Source organism: Platalea leucorodia (genome assembly GCF_965183815.1).
Source record: "Platalea leucorodia genome assembly, chromosome: 6".
NCBI lineage: Eukaryota > Metazoa > Chordata > Aves > Pelecaniformes > Threskiornithidae > Platalea > Platalea leucorodia.
In genome coordinates, this window is record NC_138828.1 from 7,430,322 (window position 1) to 7,446,910 (window position 16,589).

Consider the following 16,589-nt stretch of genomic DNA (forward strand, 5'->3'; position numbering starts at 1 on the left):
CAAATTCATGAGTTTGGCTGGAAATAATAAATCTTGTTTACCTTTTTGCTTTTGTTTTTTTGTGCCTGTAGGGTGCGTTCAGATCACATTTCCTAATCTTTCTCTGTCAACGCAAAGGCTAAAACTTTACCTTTTTTAAGCCAAGAGTCTCAAAGAAGGTGGGCTAAACATGAAATATTGTGAACCTATAAGGCACACAGCAAATACAAAATTTTTACTTCTTAGAATACTAATTCTATAATCTCCCTTTGTATGCTGTGTGAAATTTAAAAAGCTCAAATTAATGATGAGCTCAGTATGAGAGATTACATATGATACTGACGAATGTTTATCCAGTACAGTCTGCTTGTGTACAAAAGGATCATTTAAATTACCTGCAATTACCTTGAAATTACCTAACTACCTTTTGTTATGTTAATTTATAGCAGTCTTTAGGCTTCCTAATAAAGAATTATTCTGATACAAGAATGTCTGAATGTTACTGCTGCAAAAGTAGATTGAAATGTCGTCTTCATTGTCTTTTTTTTTTTTTTTTTTTTTTCTCTTTTGATCTTCTCATAGATGGGAAAATAGTTTTACCAGGAAACCTCTTGGCTTTCACTTTCTATGGCAAACTTTGTAACATCGTGGTGATGAAAGTGAAAGGAACTGATGGTGCAGAGCTCACTGCCCAGGGCAGTGCTATTTCCAGCGACATGCATGAGCCAGACCTTGAAAGATCTGATCTGGAGACGAGTACATTAGATTTGTCCTTACAGCTCAGCAAGATGGACATTGACGACAGTCCAGGGGTTGCATCTATGAGTACACCAAGCAAACCGATGGATCCAGGTTCACCAGTTACACCCAGTTCTGCTGTGGCAGCCAGTGGTCAAGACTCTGGTCAGGGAGATGAAACCTACAGCAAGGGAGATGGTGCAGACCTCACTGATGGTTTGGAGTTGGCTGGGAAAGGAGGCAGTGAGGGCCTCCCGCGAACTGGCAAAACCGGAGCGATAAGCAATACAGATGCTTTTTATTTCATTTCTTCAAGAACTAGAATCAATTTTATTGAAACGAGGACCAATGTAGCAGAAGATTGTGATTGTGAATCCCGAGTCACCTATGATATGATAGGAGGTTTAAGCAGCCAGCTCAAAACTATTAGAGAAACAGTTGAACTGCCCTTGAAGCAAGCTGAACTGTTCAAGAGTTACGGTATGATGCCCAAGAGTTGGCTTTCTTCATTTGATACTAGTTTTTTTTCTTTAATGGGATTTTTTTTTTTTTTAAATGAAGTTATTCCAAGAATATGCACTGAATTTTATTTAACACCAATCTGGTATACTTGTGTGTCCAAACAATGCCAAACTGCTTTATAATTATACTATATGGATACTATGAAGATGTTATGATTAGCTTGTATGAAAAATAATTGAGTAGGAAAGAACTGTGTGTCTCTAAGAAAATTCAGGTATGGATAAGCAGAATTTATAGCAAATAGGAAAGAATTCTATATTTGGGCATTTGAAAGGTGCAGATGTTTGTGTCGTCACAAGATTTTAATTTGTTTTGATAGAGTCAACTAATTATATTTTTTCAGTTGAGAAAAACTCAGATTAATTCTTCTGCTGTTTTTATCCCTGTGTTTTGTAGGGTTTCTGCAAAATTTTAAGGAAGTGTTTGAGGCTGTTCACTCAAACTGCTCAGTGTGTTTAGTATGGAATTACAGGGTGGAAAAACTAACACAATTACTGTTCCTATATATAAAGTTATATCTAACATATATATGAACTTAGAGGATTTTTGTGACAAAGATAAAACTCTGTACTGTGCCTTTATCACAAACGGATATGTACATAAAGCAGGCCTGTCTGCTCATTGTACTAGTCTATGTGCGCATTGCTGTGAGACAGGGCTCTTATCTATAAATGTTTCTTTAATATCATGTCTTTGAGGCTTTTTATTTCTCTGCCTTACCGCTTCCCACACACATGCTTTAGAGAGGAGGTGATTTCAGCGATCACTGGGACAATTTCCATAAGACAGAGGTGGCTCTTTCGGTGTGCGTTGCTTGGGCATGATCGGCAGGTGTCAGTGGGATGGCGTGAGGCATTTGCTGACCTCCAACCTCAGCATCACCGCGTAGTTTTGTGTTAGCAGAAAGTTTGCTTCAGCATCAGCCTTCTTCATGCTTAGTCCCAAAAGTGCTTGATCAGATTCTCTACTAATTACATGAGAGATGATGATGTTTCCTCACTGGTTAAAAACCTTTAGTAACCATCCAAATGTTGAGAGTCCTTGACCGCTCATGGGGAGCAAGGCTGTCAGCTGAGAAGAGACCTTTGGTTCAGCAGCTCCGTTTCTTGCCGGTACCAGAAACGCCACATGAGGGAGCAGTACATGCTTTAATGGACTGTTGTGAAGTAACCTGTCCATAAAGACACTTCATTTCTATCCTCTGTCAGTTAGCAGATAATTTTTTTCTTTTCGAGTACATTAGTTCCTAAGATTTGGTCTTTCTGTCCACGCCAGCTGCATTATTCTTTGTCACCACTGGGACGTGACCTGCCCTTCAAGCATCATTCCCTGTCTGGTATTGCAGTACCCAACTGATGTTTCTTCTTTGGTCGTGTTTCAGTGATGTCTTTTGTGCCAGGGTCAGTCCTTTGTCAGACATTTGTCTCTTCTTTTTGCTTTCTAATTTTTCACTTTCCGTTTTTGGCTTTGTGCCCATTTAATTTGGCTTTGCTGGTCTGAAACAGGTTTTTTTTTTTTTTTTTTTGGCTCTTTACCTCGGATCATGATATTACTTCATGCAGTTACCTGTATTTTCTGCCGAGTTTTAACTGTACACAGTAGTACCTTGTTCTTCTAGTGTCCCTTATGTTCTATGCCTGAACGTTTCTTTCTGTTTCAGCTCTTAACATTTGCCATTAAAGACGCAAATTCATCCTTTTGATACGTATTTTTCATCTTTTTGTAAGTGTTCTTGAATCAAGCCTCACAGTATTTCTGAAATTTTTTGGAGTGTTGAAGAGAAGTGTTTCTCTGATGTCGAAAATCTGTAATAATGACACTGTAAGAAGCATGAATAACTTTATTAAGTCCGTTCATGGACGTTAGGTACTGAGTCCAATAATTTTTTTGGAAAAAAGCCCCAAACAAATACCGCAATGCATAGGGAGAATTGTAATGTTGAACTACTGAAAAATATAACAATTTAAATAGTTGCTTTTTAAACAGAATCATTTGGACTTTAAAAGTAAAAAAAATGTAGATGTGTGTCCCATATAAGAGTGTTCTTCCCACTGAAAGCCTACAATTTTATCAAAACGATATGTCTGTTAAAGAAGTTAATGCTGAGGTCAGGTCATAATTGGTAATAACTGGGACAGTGAAATGTGCAAGTGCAGGTTGTTCAGCCTGGCATTTATCACAAATAACTTTCTTCTCTGTTTGTGTGCATGTGCTTGTTTAAAGGAATCCCTCCTCCTAGAGGAGTGCTATTATACGGCCCTCCAGGTACCGGGAAGACTATGATTGCCAAAGCCATTGCAAATGAGGTTGGCGCTCACGTTACTGTTATTAATGGCCCTGAAATAATAAGCAAGTAAGTGCACCCAATTTATTTTCATTAATTCTATAAATATATTAGCCCAAAATCTGTCCTGGCATCTATCCATTGTGGAGAGATGTAGATGTAGAATTGGCTATGGGCTATCAGCCCAAGAGAGTCAAAAACAAACGGGAAACGGTTCTCTCAAGCAGGGCTTATGTTTCTTCTTGTAATAAAAGAGGTTTATTGAATTTGGCCAAGAAATTCATGTAAGGTATGGACTAAATTAAAGAGGGGACTAAAACTGCATCTGCAATTGCGTGTTAGTTCTGCAACAAGAAGAGCAACTTGTTAAAGCGTACTTGAAATTAAAATGACAGTGCACAGATTAATGTCTCCAGGGAACTAATTATTTTTTTTGTTCTTTAAAAGTATAGATAAAATTGTTTCTAACACAGAAGAGAGAAGCTTTTCCCTTTAATCTTTTTTTCTAGTTACAAGGTGGTTATATCTTTGCCTGTGCCCCGTTTTACCTTAATTTCTTGTCCTTGTGGAAATAAAAGATTATTGTAGACTTGCATATACTTCGGGATTTTGAAAGGGTGCGCTATGGCTTTTTGGAGCACACGAGCAGTAATTTTCCAAGTTGCCTGGAAAAGACCAAAAAATGGTTTTTATTAAAATATTTTAATTATTATAGGTTTTACGGGGAGTCCGAATCAAGATTACGTCAGATATTTGCTGAAGCTTCTCTGCGGTATGTTCTTTTGGATAATTTTATTCGCGCTCACTTATTTGCGGTATTGGTTCCAGCGTTAATGTTCTTAAAAGAAAAACATTTGCAAGAATCTTTGAATTGTAATTTTTTCCTGCAGTGGTTTTTAAAAGGAAATAAATTTGTTTATATAGAGCTTAGCTGGAAGGAAAGCAGTGAAATTCTAGTATGCCTATTAAATGCTTTTGGACACTACCCTTTTTAAGGGACTGTTACAGATGGTGCCAAACCGCTCGATCTGTGTCGTTAGTGTATTGTACACTTATTTCAACAGATGGAAGCATGAGCCAGCGTTTCACCTGGATCCAAATTTTTCTGTCTAGTTTTGTCTTTGGAGACCAATGTAGTTCTGTGCTGAAGCATGGAAGCCAGCTGTAAATGAGCTAGTGTTGGTACTGGATATAGCACGCCTCTGGATTAGGATGGCATTCTGCCCAAATTTATTAGACCTGGTTAAGGCAGACTTTAGACTTCCAGATGATTGGTGTTCATAATACGTTAGCAAAAGACTATTGCATCCTGTATTTGTAGAAGTGGCAAATAAAACGCTGTCTTTTTACTCTTGAAATCAGTATATTTAGTGTTGAGTCTTTGGGAGAGAGTCATAGAAAAGTAGATTGGTAGGTCATCTTAAAGGTATTAGTTGTCTAATACATTAGTCATTTTAGTTATCTCTTTGACTAACACCATATTCAAGGTTGAAACTTTCAGTTACCTAAAGGAGTGGGATGCTTGTTAATTTTTGTAGGAACTGGGCGTTTTCCATAAACCGCTTCGCACTTCTCTGCCTTGGTGTTTTAAATCTTCCTGAGCAGCTTAACATGTTTTTTTTCCTTTTTTTTTTTTTTTTTTTTTTTCTTTTTTTCTCTCCAGTCGCCCCTCCATTATATTTATAGATGAGCTGGATGCACTCTGTCCAAAGAGAGAAGGGGCTCAGAATGAAGTTGAAAAGAGAGTTGTTGCTTCGTTACTGACATTAATGGATGGCATTGGCTCAGTAAGTAGACTGTATTGAGACAACTAATGTGGAGTAGCTGAACAAAATAATTTTACTTCTATAATGCAGCCAATTTTGGATGTGTCATTTGGGGGGAAAGAAAATAGGCTTAGGTGAGACTTTATATGGTAATCTAATACTTTGCTGGATGCTAAGCAGAAGACATAGGAGGGGAATGTCTCCTGATAACTGTGAAATTAAAAGAAAGTAAGTTTTCTTCCATTCACTATCTTTCCTTTGCCTTCTCCCACTCTTGTAGTTTTGGAGATAAAACTGAAATTTTAGTAATAGCCCATCATTGAACTAAGCCAGGTATTTTTAATTGCTCTGAAATCAAAGTCATCAAAATACTCTGGTGATATGTAGGCTGTGTTATTAAAGATGACAACAGCTATTTCAAGATTGCCATAGTAATATTTAGGACATAATCAAAAGCCTACTGAAGAAACAGTAAGTTTAATTGACTTGAGTACATTACGGATTAAGCCCATAAAGTTTGCCAATCTGTCATCTATTATTTTATGATTATTAGCAGGAAAGATGAAAGAAATCTGTCCACAGTATGAAAATGAATTTCTGCTATTTATGTAATCTGCAAGTTTCTCATTATTTTCCTGCATGATAGTTTTGAGTTGCCCGGTCTGGAGTTGTTCACAGGCAGAATGTATTTTCTGATATCAAAGGCTGAAGGATAGTCCTCCTGGAGAAAGTGCTTTGTTCACAAAAAGAGAATGGCACTGCAAGAGACCTCCTAGCTGATTTTGCCTCACTCTAAAAGTGAAAAAGCAGAGCTTGAGGGAATTGGTTAGGATTTTTGATCTTGCTTTTCCTACTGAACCTTCAGGAAGCTTTATGACCTCCTGTCTCTGCTGGTTTTGATACCTTAAATGATTTGTTTGCCAACCTTGTTTATTCAAGGTCTGTTGATACCTTTTTGTTCTTGTGCCGGTACTGCCTTTTAGCTTAAACACCTCTTTTTCTTTCCTTGGCGCTTACTTTCCTGATATAGGAAAGCAGGTTCTTGGAGATTAAAGTGGGAGACACTGGGATGAGGGCATCTTGGAGTAAAGCTTCTCTTGTATTATCTGTGTGTGCGTGCAGCCTATAGCGTTGCTAAATTGCAATTAGGGCTAGGTTGGATGGGATCACTTGCAGGGTATATATTCTGAAAAGTTTGCTTTGTTCCTTTAGAGCTAGCATCAGGATTTTAGTGCGTGCAATAGTTGGGAAAAGTAAGCAAGAAGTATGTTTATAAGCTGCGTGGCATTTAATTGTGTTTTAAAATTAATATTTTGCATTGTTTGATATCTTCAGGAAGGCAGTGAAGGGCAGCTCTTGGTACTTGGAGCCACTAATCGTCCTCATGCACTGGATGCAGCACTGCGCAGACCTGGGCGTTTTGATAAAGAGATAGAAATTGGGATTCCTAATGCCCAAGACCGTCTGGACATACTCCAGAAGCTTCTCAAGAAAGTTCCCCATTCGCTCACAGCAGCAGAGCTGGTGCAACTGGCTGATAGTGCACATGGTTATGTGGGTGCAGACTTAGCAGCCTTGTGCAAGGAAGCAGGTAAGACTTTGTCTGTCTTATTTAGGATCTTATTTTATTGTTAGTCTCTTTATTTTGTTTAAAAAAATAAAAATCCACAGTCTGTACTAATAGCTTTTAAAACAATGAGGTTTAATTAATTTTTGCGTCAAAGAAAACATAGCCAAGCATGGAATATGAGGAATACCAGTCTGCTCCTGGGCAGATCAGAACCACTCTGAGTATTAATAGATTTTAAAATTGAATGTTAAGATTACTAGCACTAGGGAATCCCCTGTGCCATTTCTAGCCTATTAGATAGCTGGCTGTCTCTGAGTAAACCAATGGTTGAGTGAGTTAACTGACACATCTCTAAGAGTGTTTCTACTCTAGAGCCTACCCCTTCCGTACAAAAATCCCAAGTCACTCAGGCTAGACAGCTTGTCCCGCAGGTCCTTGCTCCCAGGATGTTGAGACTGTGGGCCTGAGTGGTGTTTACTGTGGCTCCCTTCCATATTTTGTGCCTGTATTTCATTCGCGTGCAGATGAGGAGCTTGTGACAGGGGCCGGGGGACTGTATGCACCTGGGTTGGGTTGTGCAGTGGAGCTGGGAGAGCTGGAGAGCACGCCCCGAGCTGGGGGCTGGAAAGCATCCCTTGGCCTCCGGCACAGGCACAGCCCTGGAGAATTATCCACGCATGATGCAGCCAGGGTTCAGTATGTTCCAGGGAATACTTAAACACGAGTTCACTTCTGTTTTCCTTGGATGAAATATTAAAAGTATGCTCTATCAATTCATACGTTTTGCTAGAATGCGTCTACGCGGTTTAAGTGTTGGACCTTAAATCTACCCATGAGCAGCCTTTTAAAACAGTCTAGTCAAAATATGCCTCTTCAGCTCTGCTTAAGCATATTTGCTCCCTTGTAGTTTGCAAATATATGTTTGCTGTATGTGCTGGTTACTTTTATTTCCTTTGGCACTGGGACAGCTTCCTCTGGCAGTGGCACAATGTACAGTTAATTCCTGTATCAGAATTAACTATGAAGATGACAGAAGTTTTATTAGGGGTGATGGCACCTGGAACAGCAAGGTTTTTACTTGCCGGTTTCCAGAATTTTTAAGGGATAGTTCTCAAATATGAATTTGTGGACTTTTGTATGGATCAAGAAGAAAAAAATATGTACGGACACAGACTATTCTTTTTATAGCGCTCTTCTTTTGGCTTCAGTTGTGTTTTAAGCTCTGTTTTAAGTTAGCAAACATTCTTTTTCAAACAAATATATACAAACAACAACAACAAAAAGATAAGCTTCCTTTTTACTTTCCTTCCTCTGTGTTTTTGGGAGCCTGTCAGTCTGCCTGTGTCACAGTCCTCACATAGTAAATACTTAACTAATGTAATCTAAAATTTTCAGTGAAAAGTGTTGCGGTTTCAATTCCAAACATGGCCCAGTCTAGGCTTTACTTGTGCATGCACACATTGATTCTGGACACTTCATAATCCAGCTGCAAATAGGCAATATTTACCCACTTCATGAGGGCCTTTCAGAAAATAAATTGAGTGTTGTGCAAATTGAACATGACGTGCTATGTAGATCCAAATCTTCTGGCATCTCCCTGTGACTGATTGCAGGACATGCTGTTACCTGGGAGCTTTGCATCCAAAGCCGGTGCTGGGAATGAGGGAAGGAAGATGTCTCCTTTCTGTTGATCTTCTTTCCTGAAGTTTGAATCCATGCCGTTAAATTTCCTTGTCATTTGTTAACTTGGAGTGACCTCTGCTGGGGAGAATACAGTCCAGCGCAATTAACTCTTTGCAGCTCACATGTATTTTTCCTTTTCAAAGAGTTGCAGAAGCATGATTCAGTTGAAGTATTAGATAAACTGAATTTAAGTTGCTCATGGTTAAGGAACGTTCTTAGTTGGATTCTTTTTTTCTAATTAAGTTTTTGATATCTATTTTTCCAATTAAATTTTCAACACCTTGTAAAATATTACTGCTTTCACTGGAGTTAAACTTAGAAAAGACGAGCTTTTATGAGGTAATATTTCTCCTCAGCAGAGCAAGGTTATTCCATATGGCAAATTTTCCAGTGTTTTGTCTAGTCTTGTTTGTTGTTCCAAGCGATGGGCTTCTATTGCTTCACTTAAACTGTGCTGTGGTCCAAGATAGCTTGCTGTCCAGGAATGCTCTCTGATACTCAGCCTAAGTTTTCCTTGTTTAGTTTTAGCCCATTATTTCTATTTACATCCTTGTCTAACACGTTTACTCTCCCTCCTTAGTGTTTACACCCTTCAGATATCTCTAGGCTGTCCTCATGTCCCCTACCTCCTCATTCATTACTGAGCCAAACTATAAATATTTAGCTCTTTTAATCTTTCTTCATAAATAAGTCCTTCCTGCCTTCTGAGAAATTATGTTGATTTTCTCTGAACTCCCTCCAGATTGTCAATAACCTTTTGGTAATGTAGGGCTCAGAATTGAACATACTATTTCGTATACATTACAATATAAAACATGATATAAACATATAGTTACGACTGCTGATGCACATTTCTAAATAACCAAAATGCTTCATATTCAGGCAATATCTGAGTTAAGAGTTCTTTCACAAATTTTAAGGTTACTTGTGCCACTTTCACACATGATGTGTGTGTAAGTACAGGTGAAACGTGGAAACTAATTTAGCAGCAGGAGTTCTGAACTCAGAAGTACATGTTCAGCTTTTAGTACAAGATTATTGCCGCTTGCTAATTGTATTGCAGTCGTCTGTGGTCTTTGGGAGACTCTTGAGTCCTGGTTACCCCATTTATACCTTTAGGTACTTCATTTGTGGCTGGAAAGCCTGAAAGTTTACAAGCTAAATATGTTTATATTCTTAATACAAAGTTTAGATCGTTACCGAAGGACTCATCCTTCCTTATCTTTATACTTAAACTCTGTTTTTTTAACACATGTATGATATCGTGTATGTACTGCTTATATAAACCAAGGGTGTAGTAATTAATGTAACATGGTAAATGGAGTAATTGTAGGGTTATGATAGGCAAACCTTCCACTTATGCACCTATAGTTAGGTTTCCTAAGATACTTCATTATAAAAGCTTTGATGTTTGTCTTCTATATGGTTCTGAAGAACATGTGTTAATGAAAAGTAAGTAGCTATTGTAGAGTTAAACATATTCCAACTGTTTTCGTGGCAGAAGTTGTTCGTGTATCTGGTGCAAGAATTGCTTAGTGGTACTTCTGAGGTCAGACAGTCAAGTTTCCTATTTTGTTCAGCAACTCTATGCGTTTTCATGGAAGTCATTAAGAAGTTTTAGGAGCCTTTAATATTCAGCTTGTGCTGACTGTTTGTAGGCCCCTGTGTATATGGGGCGTACAGAATTACGGTGTTGTGTATGCTGGAATGGGCAAGGAGAGGAAAGGTGGACAAGAAACCTGGAGAATCTGTGCAGTGTGCTCTGGACTTTTCCAAACAGGGTATTATGATCAAACACCTGTGAAATATTTATATATAGATGGATATAATAATCAGTTAAGAGTGTTTTTATTGATCTGCTGAATTTTTAAAATATTAGTGGATTTTTCTTCCAATACCTTCTTTTCCTCTACTAAAGATAAAGTTCTAGCTTCTCACAAAATGAAACCACAAAATTTTGTGACTTTATAGGAAAAATGCTGGGTATCATGAAGCTTACAGTATTGTTGCAAGAGTTGACAACAGGGTGACAGGCATCAGCTCTGTCCATGTACCTATCTCAGCCTTAATTGTTGCGCAGACTACTTGTATCCCCCCCTCCCATGTTGAGCAAGTATTATTTGTCTGTTTTATAAATAATTATGGTCATTCCAGCAAGATTAAAAGTAAAACTGGTATTTCTAACATGGCAAGGATCACTAGCTTAGATGCAATGCTTTCAGAATTAGTGTACCTCTTCTCTGTTCAAGGTTATGTTATCTGTAGTGACTACATTGGAGAAATCGGGATTTGCTGTGATTCTCCACTGCCTAGCAATACGCTTGTGATTTCCACCGTTAACTGCGTGCTTTCGTATAGGTTAACGGCATAGTATGGAAAACCTGCAAATAACTCGATGGGCAGTGGACCACATCCTGTGGACATCAGCTTGCAGCGAGCTCCTCGTGGTAGACTCGTGAGGACTTGAGTACCCTCTGAGGGATTCACATGCACAGAATTCTTGACAAGAAGAGGGCTTAGTTATGTGTGCAGCTGAGAAAGTCATATTCTTAAGACTGGGAGAGGTCTACTCTGTCCTAAATTATTTAGTAGATTACCTTTTAGTGTGAATGGCTGCCTTCTGAATTGTTTTATCTCAAGCAGAGGCAGCGTCTAGAAGATAGACTCTGCCATATTCTTGCATATAATGTCAGTGTTTGTATGCCCCTGAGATTGTTGCTTCTGCTTTAATTAATTGGCCACACAGTCTTTTATTCATTCCCTAAAAAATTATAATGGTTTTACTTTTAACAACAAAGATAAGCATTGCACTTTTTTTTGGAAAAACATACGAAATGTTAATTATGTAGCAGGGACATGAATGGTATAAACTGTACTGAATGTTAGAAGATGCTTAGCAACAAAGGTTTCCAAATATAGCAATTTATTATAAACTTATCCTTCTATGGCTGCCTGTAGCATTTCAAGAGGGTGAATATAAATATAGCTTGATTTCTTCAAGAAGTGGGTTCAGTTATATTGTTTAGAGAGAAAGGAAGTATTTGCTTTGTAACTCTTAGAACTTATCTTGAACATCCTTGTTCATTACACATAATTTCAGTGTGCTGATATAAAACACTTGGACTGTGATAAGATAGCATCATGAGGAGAGGAAGAACAAATGTCTTTGTTTAAATAGTGATCTCTCTTGCAATAACATCTATTTGGTTCCAGTGAGGATGCTGCATTGCAACCACTGAAACTTTGAGACTTCTGTGAAAGAAGCACTAATCACTTTGTTTTGCATCAAAGTTTTTTTTTAAATTGCCTGATTGTAGTACAGTTAAAGGTATCACCTTGCCTAGCCTTTAGGATTATAATGGTTCACTGGCTTGAGCTGGCTGTTACAAAAATGTTACAGAAATAAGAAATTGAGCTACATCTTTGACCAGTATGAATCAGCATTGCTCTGCTGTATCTGTGAAGCTACTTGCATAGACATATGATATGATCTGTTGTCTTATGTTCATAATTTTAAAAGTCCTGTTGTTTGGAGATTTTATTGTGTATGGTATTCATTTGGCCCTTTTATTACCCCTGCGTTGTGATGAATAATACAGCTAGGAAGGAGAGTCTTTATGCTGTTGAATTGATAGCTCTGTGTATTGATTATATGTAGATATTAGATCTGTAAAAGTATAAGTTATTTAGGGGAATACTGTACTTGGCTTTTGTTGGAGCTGAGAAACTTCCTGCTGTATCAAAATTTTATGACCCAAAAAAGAGTTTCTGGAATCCACTTGCACTAAAAATAAAAATAATTAGGCAATTAAAGGGCTGGCTCCTAGTTTTTTTGTTTTCCCCTGTAATTGATGGGGAAGTAAATTCCCCTGAAACCCAGGAATGTCTCTTTGTTAGATCTGTGTGTTTGTTTTTCCCCACCTTCTGCAGTTTTGGTAGCCTGGCCACCTGCAGGAAACGTGAGCCGTTTGGGCTAATGTGATTAACAGTGAGTCTCTGTGTGCCCTGAGGACCAGCCTCTAACTGGTCTTTCAATTAGACAAACGCTGTGTTTAATATGTGGCTTCTTAGCCTTGTATCTCAAATCCGAGCTCTTCATTTCAGCTCAGTCTCAGTCTTGATGAAATAGCCAAGTGTTAGGGCATCAAGAGTATCTATCCTTTCTTTAAGCCATAAAGGTTCAGTCTGAACCTTTCCCAACACAATTTGGAGCCGAGTTCTGCTGGGGGTGTACAACAGATGTAAATATTTTTCTTGGATTATAATCCTAAATGTAGGAATGTGGGCTGAGACACTGTTGAAAGTGTAGATTTTGACAAAGGTGGTTGATGACCAAGGCAATGGGATTGTTTGTTTTGCAGGATGTTTTTTGGTTTCTTTTCAAATTAACTGATTGCAGTTACAGATTTTAAAGGGAAAGCACTGCTTGACATACTGTAGTTATTTTATTCCCTTATGGAAAGTGACTGAAAATATCATGTCTATGTTGTTATTTATTTTTTTTTTTCTGTAGCACGGAAAAAGATTGAAACCATGCTGTTGCAAATGATCTGCTATTGCATTCTCTAACTGAATACTGGTTCCCATGGGACATTCAAAATGAGGTGGGAAAGGCCACTTGCCTTTTTATAAAAAGGTCATGTAGAAAATGTGGGGTTTTGGGGGGATATTAATAACATGTATAGTCAGATGGTCAATACCAAATAATGTATTCTTATGAAATTGAGAGATTTTTGCAGAAATGGCAGAACACTGAATTTTGAAATGCACTGAAAAGTCCAGACACGATACAGAAGTAAAGCTACAAGTTAATTTTTGGACTGGAACAATTGAGTTTTCTGACACCGTGTTCCATCATGCTAATTTACCGTGTAAGAATACCAAGAAAATCCAATCCTCATCTTCAGTGTTCGTGAGCTTTAAGTTAGTGCTGTGTTCTGTAATTTTAAAGTTGGGTCCTTAATGCAGAAGCTGTTTTTAAACCAAAGCAATTGACCTAGTTTGCTGTTTTAACAGGTTATGAACAAATGCATACTTGCTTGCACGCACACTTAACAAAGCAATGTGGCTTTTTTGGACTCAGACTGTAACATATGTTTTTTGGTTGTTTCTTAGAGCACTAACTCAGAATGATGGCTTTTGTGCAGAAGTGGCTACATCTGGACGCTGCTGAGCAGCTTGAAGGAACATGCTTGAGACTGGGTGGAGCGTGGTGACCTTATTCTTTTCTGTGGGATCCCTTGCCCGCTTTCTTAGGATTTCCTCCCCCCAACATCTTGTGGGGCAAAGACAAAGTCAGAATTGGTTTTAGAATTGCTGTCTTAGACATCTAAAATAGTTCAACTACTTTCCTAAGGTTCCACAAAAATTGTGTTATTTTAGCTGCTTAGGGTTAGAATCTCACCCTTTTACTTTGGTTCGGTGTCATTCTGATGTGATTGCAAAGTTTCTGAATCTCTTTTTTTCCCTGTGTCTTTGCATATGCTGAGTGCACAGGTGTTTCCTTAGTGCGACTGTCTTTGTATCCAGAGGGAAAAAGTCTTGCTCTGTTTGCCTCTCTGAAAAGATGCTGGTGCACGTTATGTTGCTTTTCGTAGTTATTTTTCCTTATATAAAATCTTTGGCCTTTTTTTTTGTTTGTTTTGAAACAGTACTTGATTTTTGTTTTTGTATGGAGAACATTGCACTTACTGCAGTCAAGGCATGTGAACTTTTGGTATTCATCATAACTAATTTTAAGTGTGTTTTTATGTGAAACTGGCTTGCAGTGAATTGGATGATGGGATTGCTGACTTCATATACACAGTTCTGGGTTGACTACTTAATAATCTGTTTAAAGCACATCCCATTCTGTCTGCTGATATTTATATAAGCAGGAAATAAAGAATACTTTCCGAAGAGTTCATCAATGACTGTCATTAATATTTTAAATTAACCTTCACGGCAGATAGACACTGTGTTCTTGCTTCTGCAGCTTGAGTGGTACAAAAGAGACGATACTATTCATGTGTGGTAGTGCATATAGAAACTTCTGCATTTGAATGGGTTGGAGGGTCAGCCCCAAAACAAGTTGTTTGATTTGAAGGGTGAGGGGGTGCAGGACACCAGAGCAGCCTGCGTGTGTGTAGCCCTATGTGTGCAGACTGCTGGGCTGTGAAATGGCAGTCAGAATGTCATTCCTCAGCTTGCAGATCCTGAGCATTTAGCATTATGTCATTTTGCTTAAGAACAGAAGAAATTTAGGGCAGATACTGTCTTAAGCTGGGTCGTTGGCCGAACTGTGGTGGGAGCAGACAGTTCTGTGTGGTCCTTGTTTATTATCTAGACCTGGGAATCAACACAATGTTGGAAACCCAGCTCTAAGTCACATTGACAGGACTGGTGTGCTAGTCGCTATTCTGCTTACTGGGTTTTGTGTCCCTCAGGGGCTTCAGCTCCCTGGATGCAAAGCTGGATGAGAGCTGTGTGCCAGGCAGTGTTATTCCTGTAGCAACAGAAGAAATCCTCAGCTGTCTGTAGAGCACCTTTGAATGAATGAAAATGATTTAACCAGGCTAAATTGATTTTTGAAGACACTCTGCAGTCCACTATCTTTTAAATTATCCTATAGGTTTGGTTTTTTTTTTTTTTCTACAATGATCTGAGCTGCTTGCTCCCCTGTGTTAACTTTAAAGGTTATGCATATCTAAGAACCGAGGACAACTTCCTGACTTTTAATCTCTGAGAAGGGTTTGGCAAATCTGTGGACTTTCTTCTTGGTAATACAACATGCTCTACAGAGTCATTCATCTTAACTGGCATTTTGCTAACTGAAAGGTATTCTGCAGACTTACACACTTCCTTCGTCCTCTCCCATCATGTCTTTTCTAATTTTCCACCTCCTGCCAGCTGAAGTAGGATAACCAGTGCTGACGAGCACACAAGCACTGCAGTGTTTTTCTCCTGCTAACAGAGTTCGTATTCACTGCAGCCCTCCAGTAACCTGTCATTAAATTATCACAGGTGATTCAGACTTGATTCCTCGTGATGCAGAAAGTTATTCTATTTCCTCGTTCTGGAGCAGGCTAGAGTTATGAATTGGAATTATGTATTTGGACTAAAACTATTTTTTCTCCAAGATACAAGCATACTTTTTGGGAAATTACTTGTTTGAAAGGTGCATTACATTTTAAGAAGTCTTTAGTAACTTTTTTAATTTTGGAAAGGCAATTGTTTTTCATTTTGTTCTCTGTTCTGTTTTTTCATGATGTGTCTGATACTCATTTATGCCACTTTGTCTTGTTTTAGGCAGAATTTCATTTGGCACAGTTGTGTTTTTAGATTCAGATATCTTTTGAATTTTGGCTAACACTTGTCTCCTTAGTTCTCTTCAAATTCCGTTTAATCGGTTGGCTTGCTCTTACATTCTTTGAGTGAACATAATACGGGAACATCTAGAGCTCAAGTACAGTGTCATCTCTGTGAAGCAATTGGTATGCATTTTATTTTCCTTTCAGCTTTTGTGCCGAGTCTGGTTTCAAATGTAACTTGAACAGCAATAGTACTAGACTCCATCTCAAATATGTTTGAGGTGCAATTCTTCCCGTACTAAAAATCTGCAGGAGTTTTGTTCCCCTCATAGTACATAGGGAGGGACTGACTGCGTTATGATTCATCTCACTCCATCTTGCTGTGCTGGCTTTAGAAAGGTCTGAACTAACCCGTTTAGAGTAGATCTTAATCTTCAGGTTGCAAAGTTGCAAGCTTTCTCAGTATCTGAGTAAAAAATGATGTTTTCCATAGCTGTGCTTTTTTCTGAATAAGTTAGCATCAGCTATGCTTCGGACAAGCTATTTCTGTAGAAATGGTACTATAGGACAAAAGTTCAGTGTTCTCTGACTCCCTCTCAGGCTCCAGGTAAAATGTTTTCCTGGAATATATAATGGCAAACTTAGGATCTGAAAGCAGTCTTAGTTCTTTTGTTTAATTGATAAAAGATCATTAAAGATCGTCTGGTGAAGTGTAGCTTAATTTGTATGTCTGTGTTAGCTCTGCCAGACTAAAATCA

At 38.3% G+C, this 16,589-nt stretch overlaps 1 protein-coding gene across 1 annotated transcript in view; it reads left to right on the top strand.

Moving 5' to 3' along the window:
* Nucleotides 1-16,589, top strand: part of AFG2A (AFG2 AAA ATPase homolog A) — a 200,061-nt gene that overhangs the window by 5,630 nt on the left and 177,842 nt on the right. The window contains 5 exon segments of the mRNA XM_082315732.1: nucleotides 562-1,197; nucleotides 3,463-3,592; nucleotides 4,239-4,295; nucleotides 5,187-5,310; nucleotides 6,625-6,880. Coding sequence (XP_082171858.1) covers nucleotides 562-1,197; nucleotides 3,463-3,592; nucleotides 4,239-4,295; nucleotides 5,187-5,310; nucleotides 6,625-6,880 — 1,203 coding nt within the window.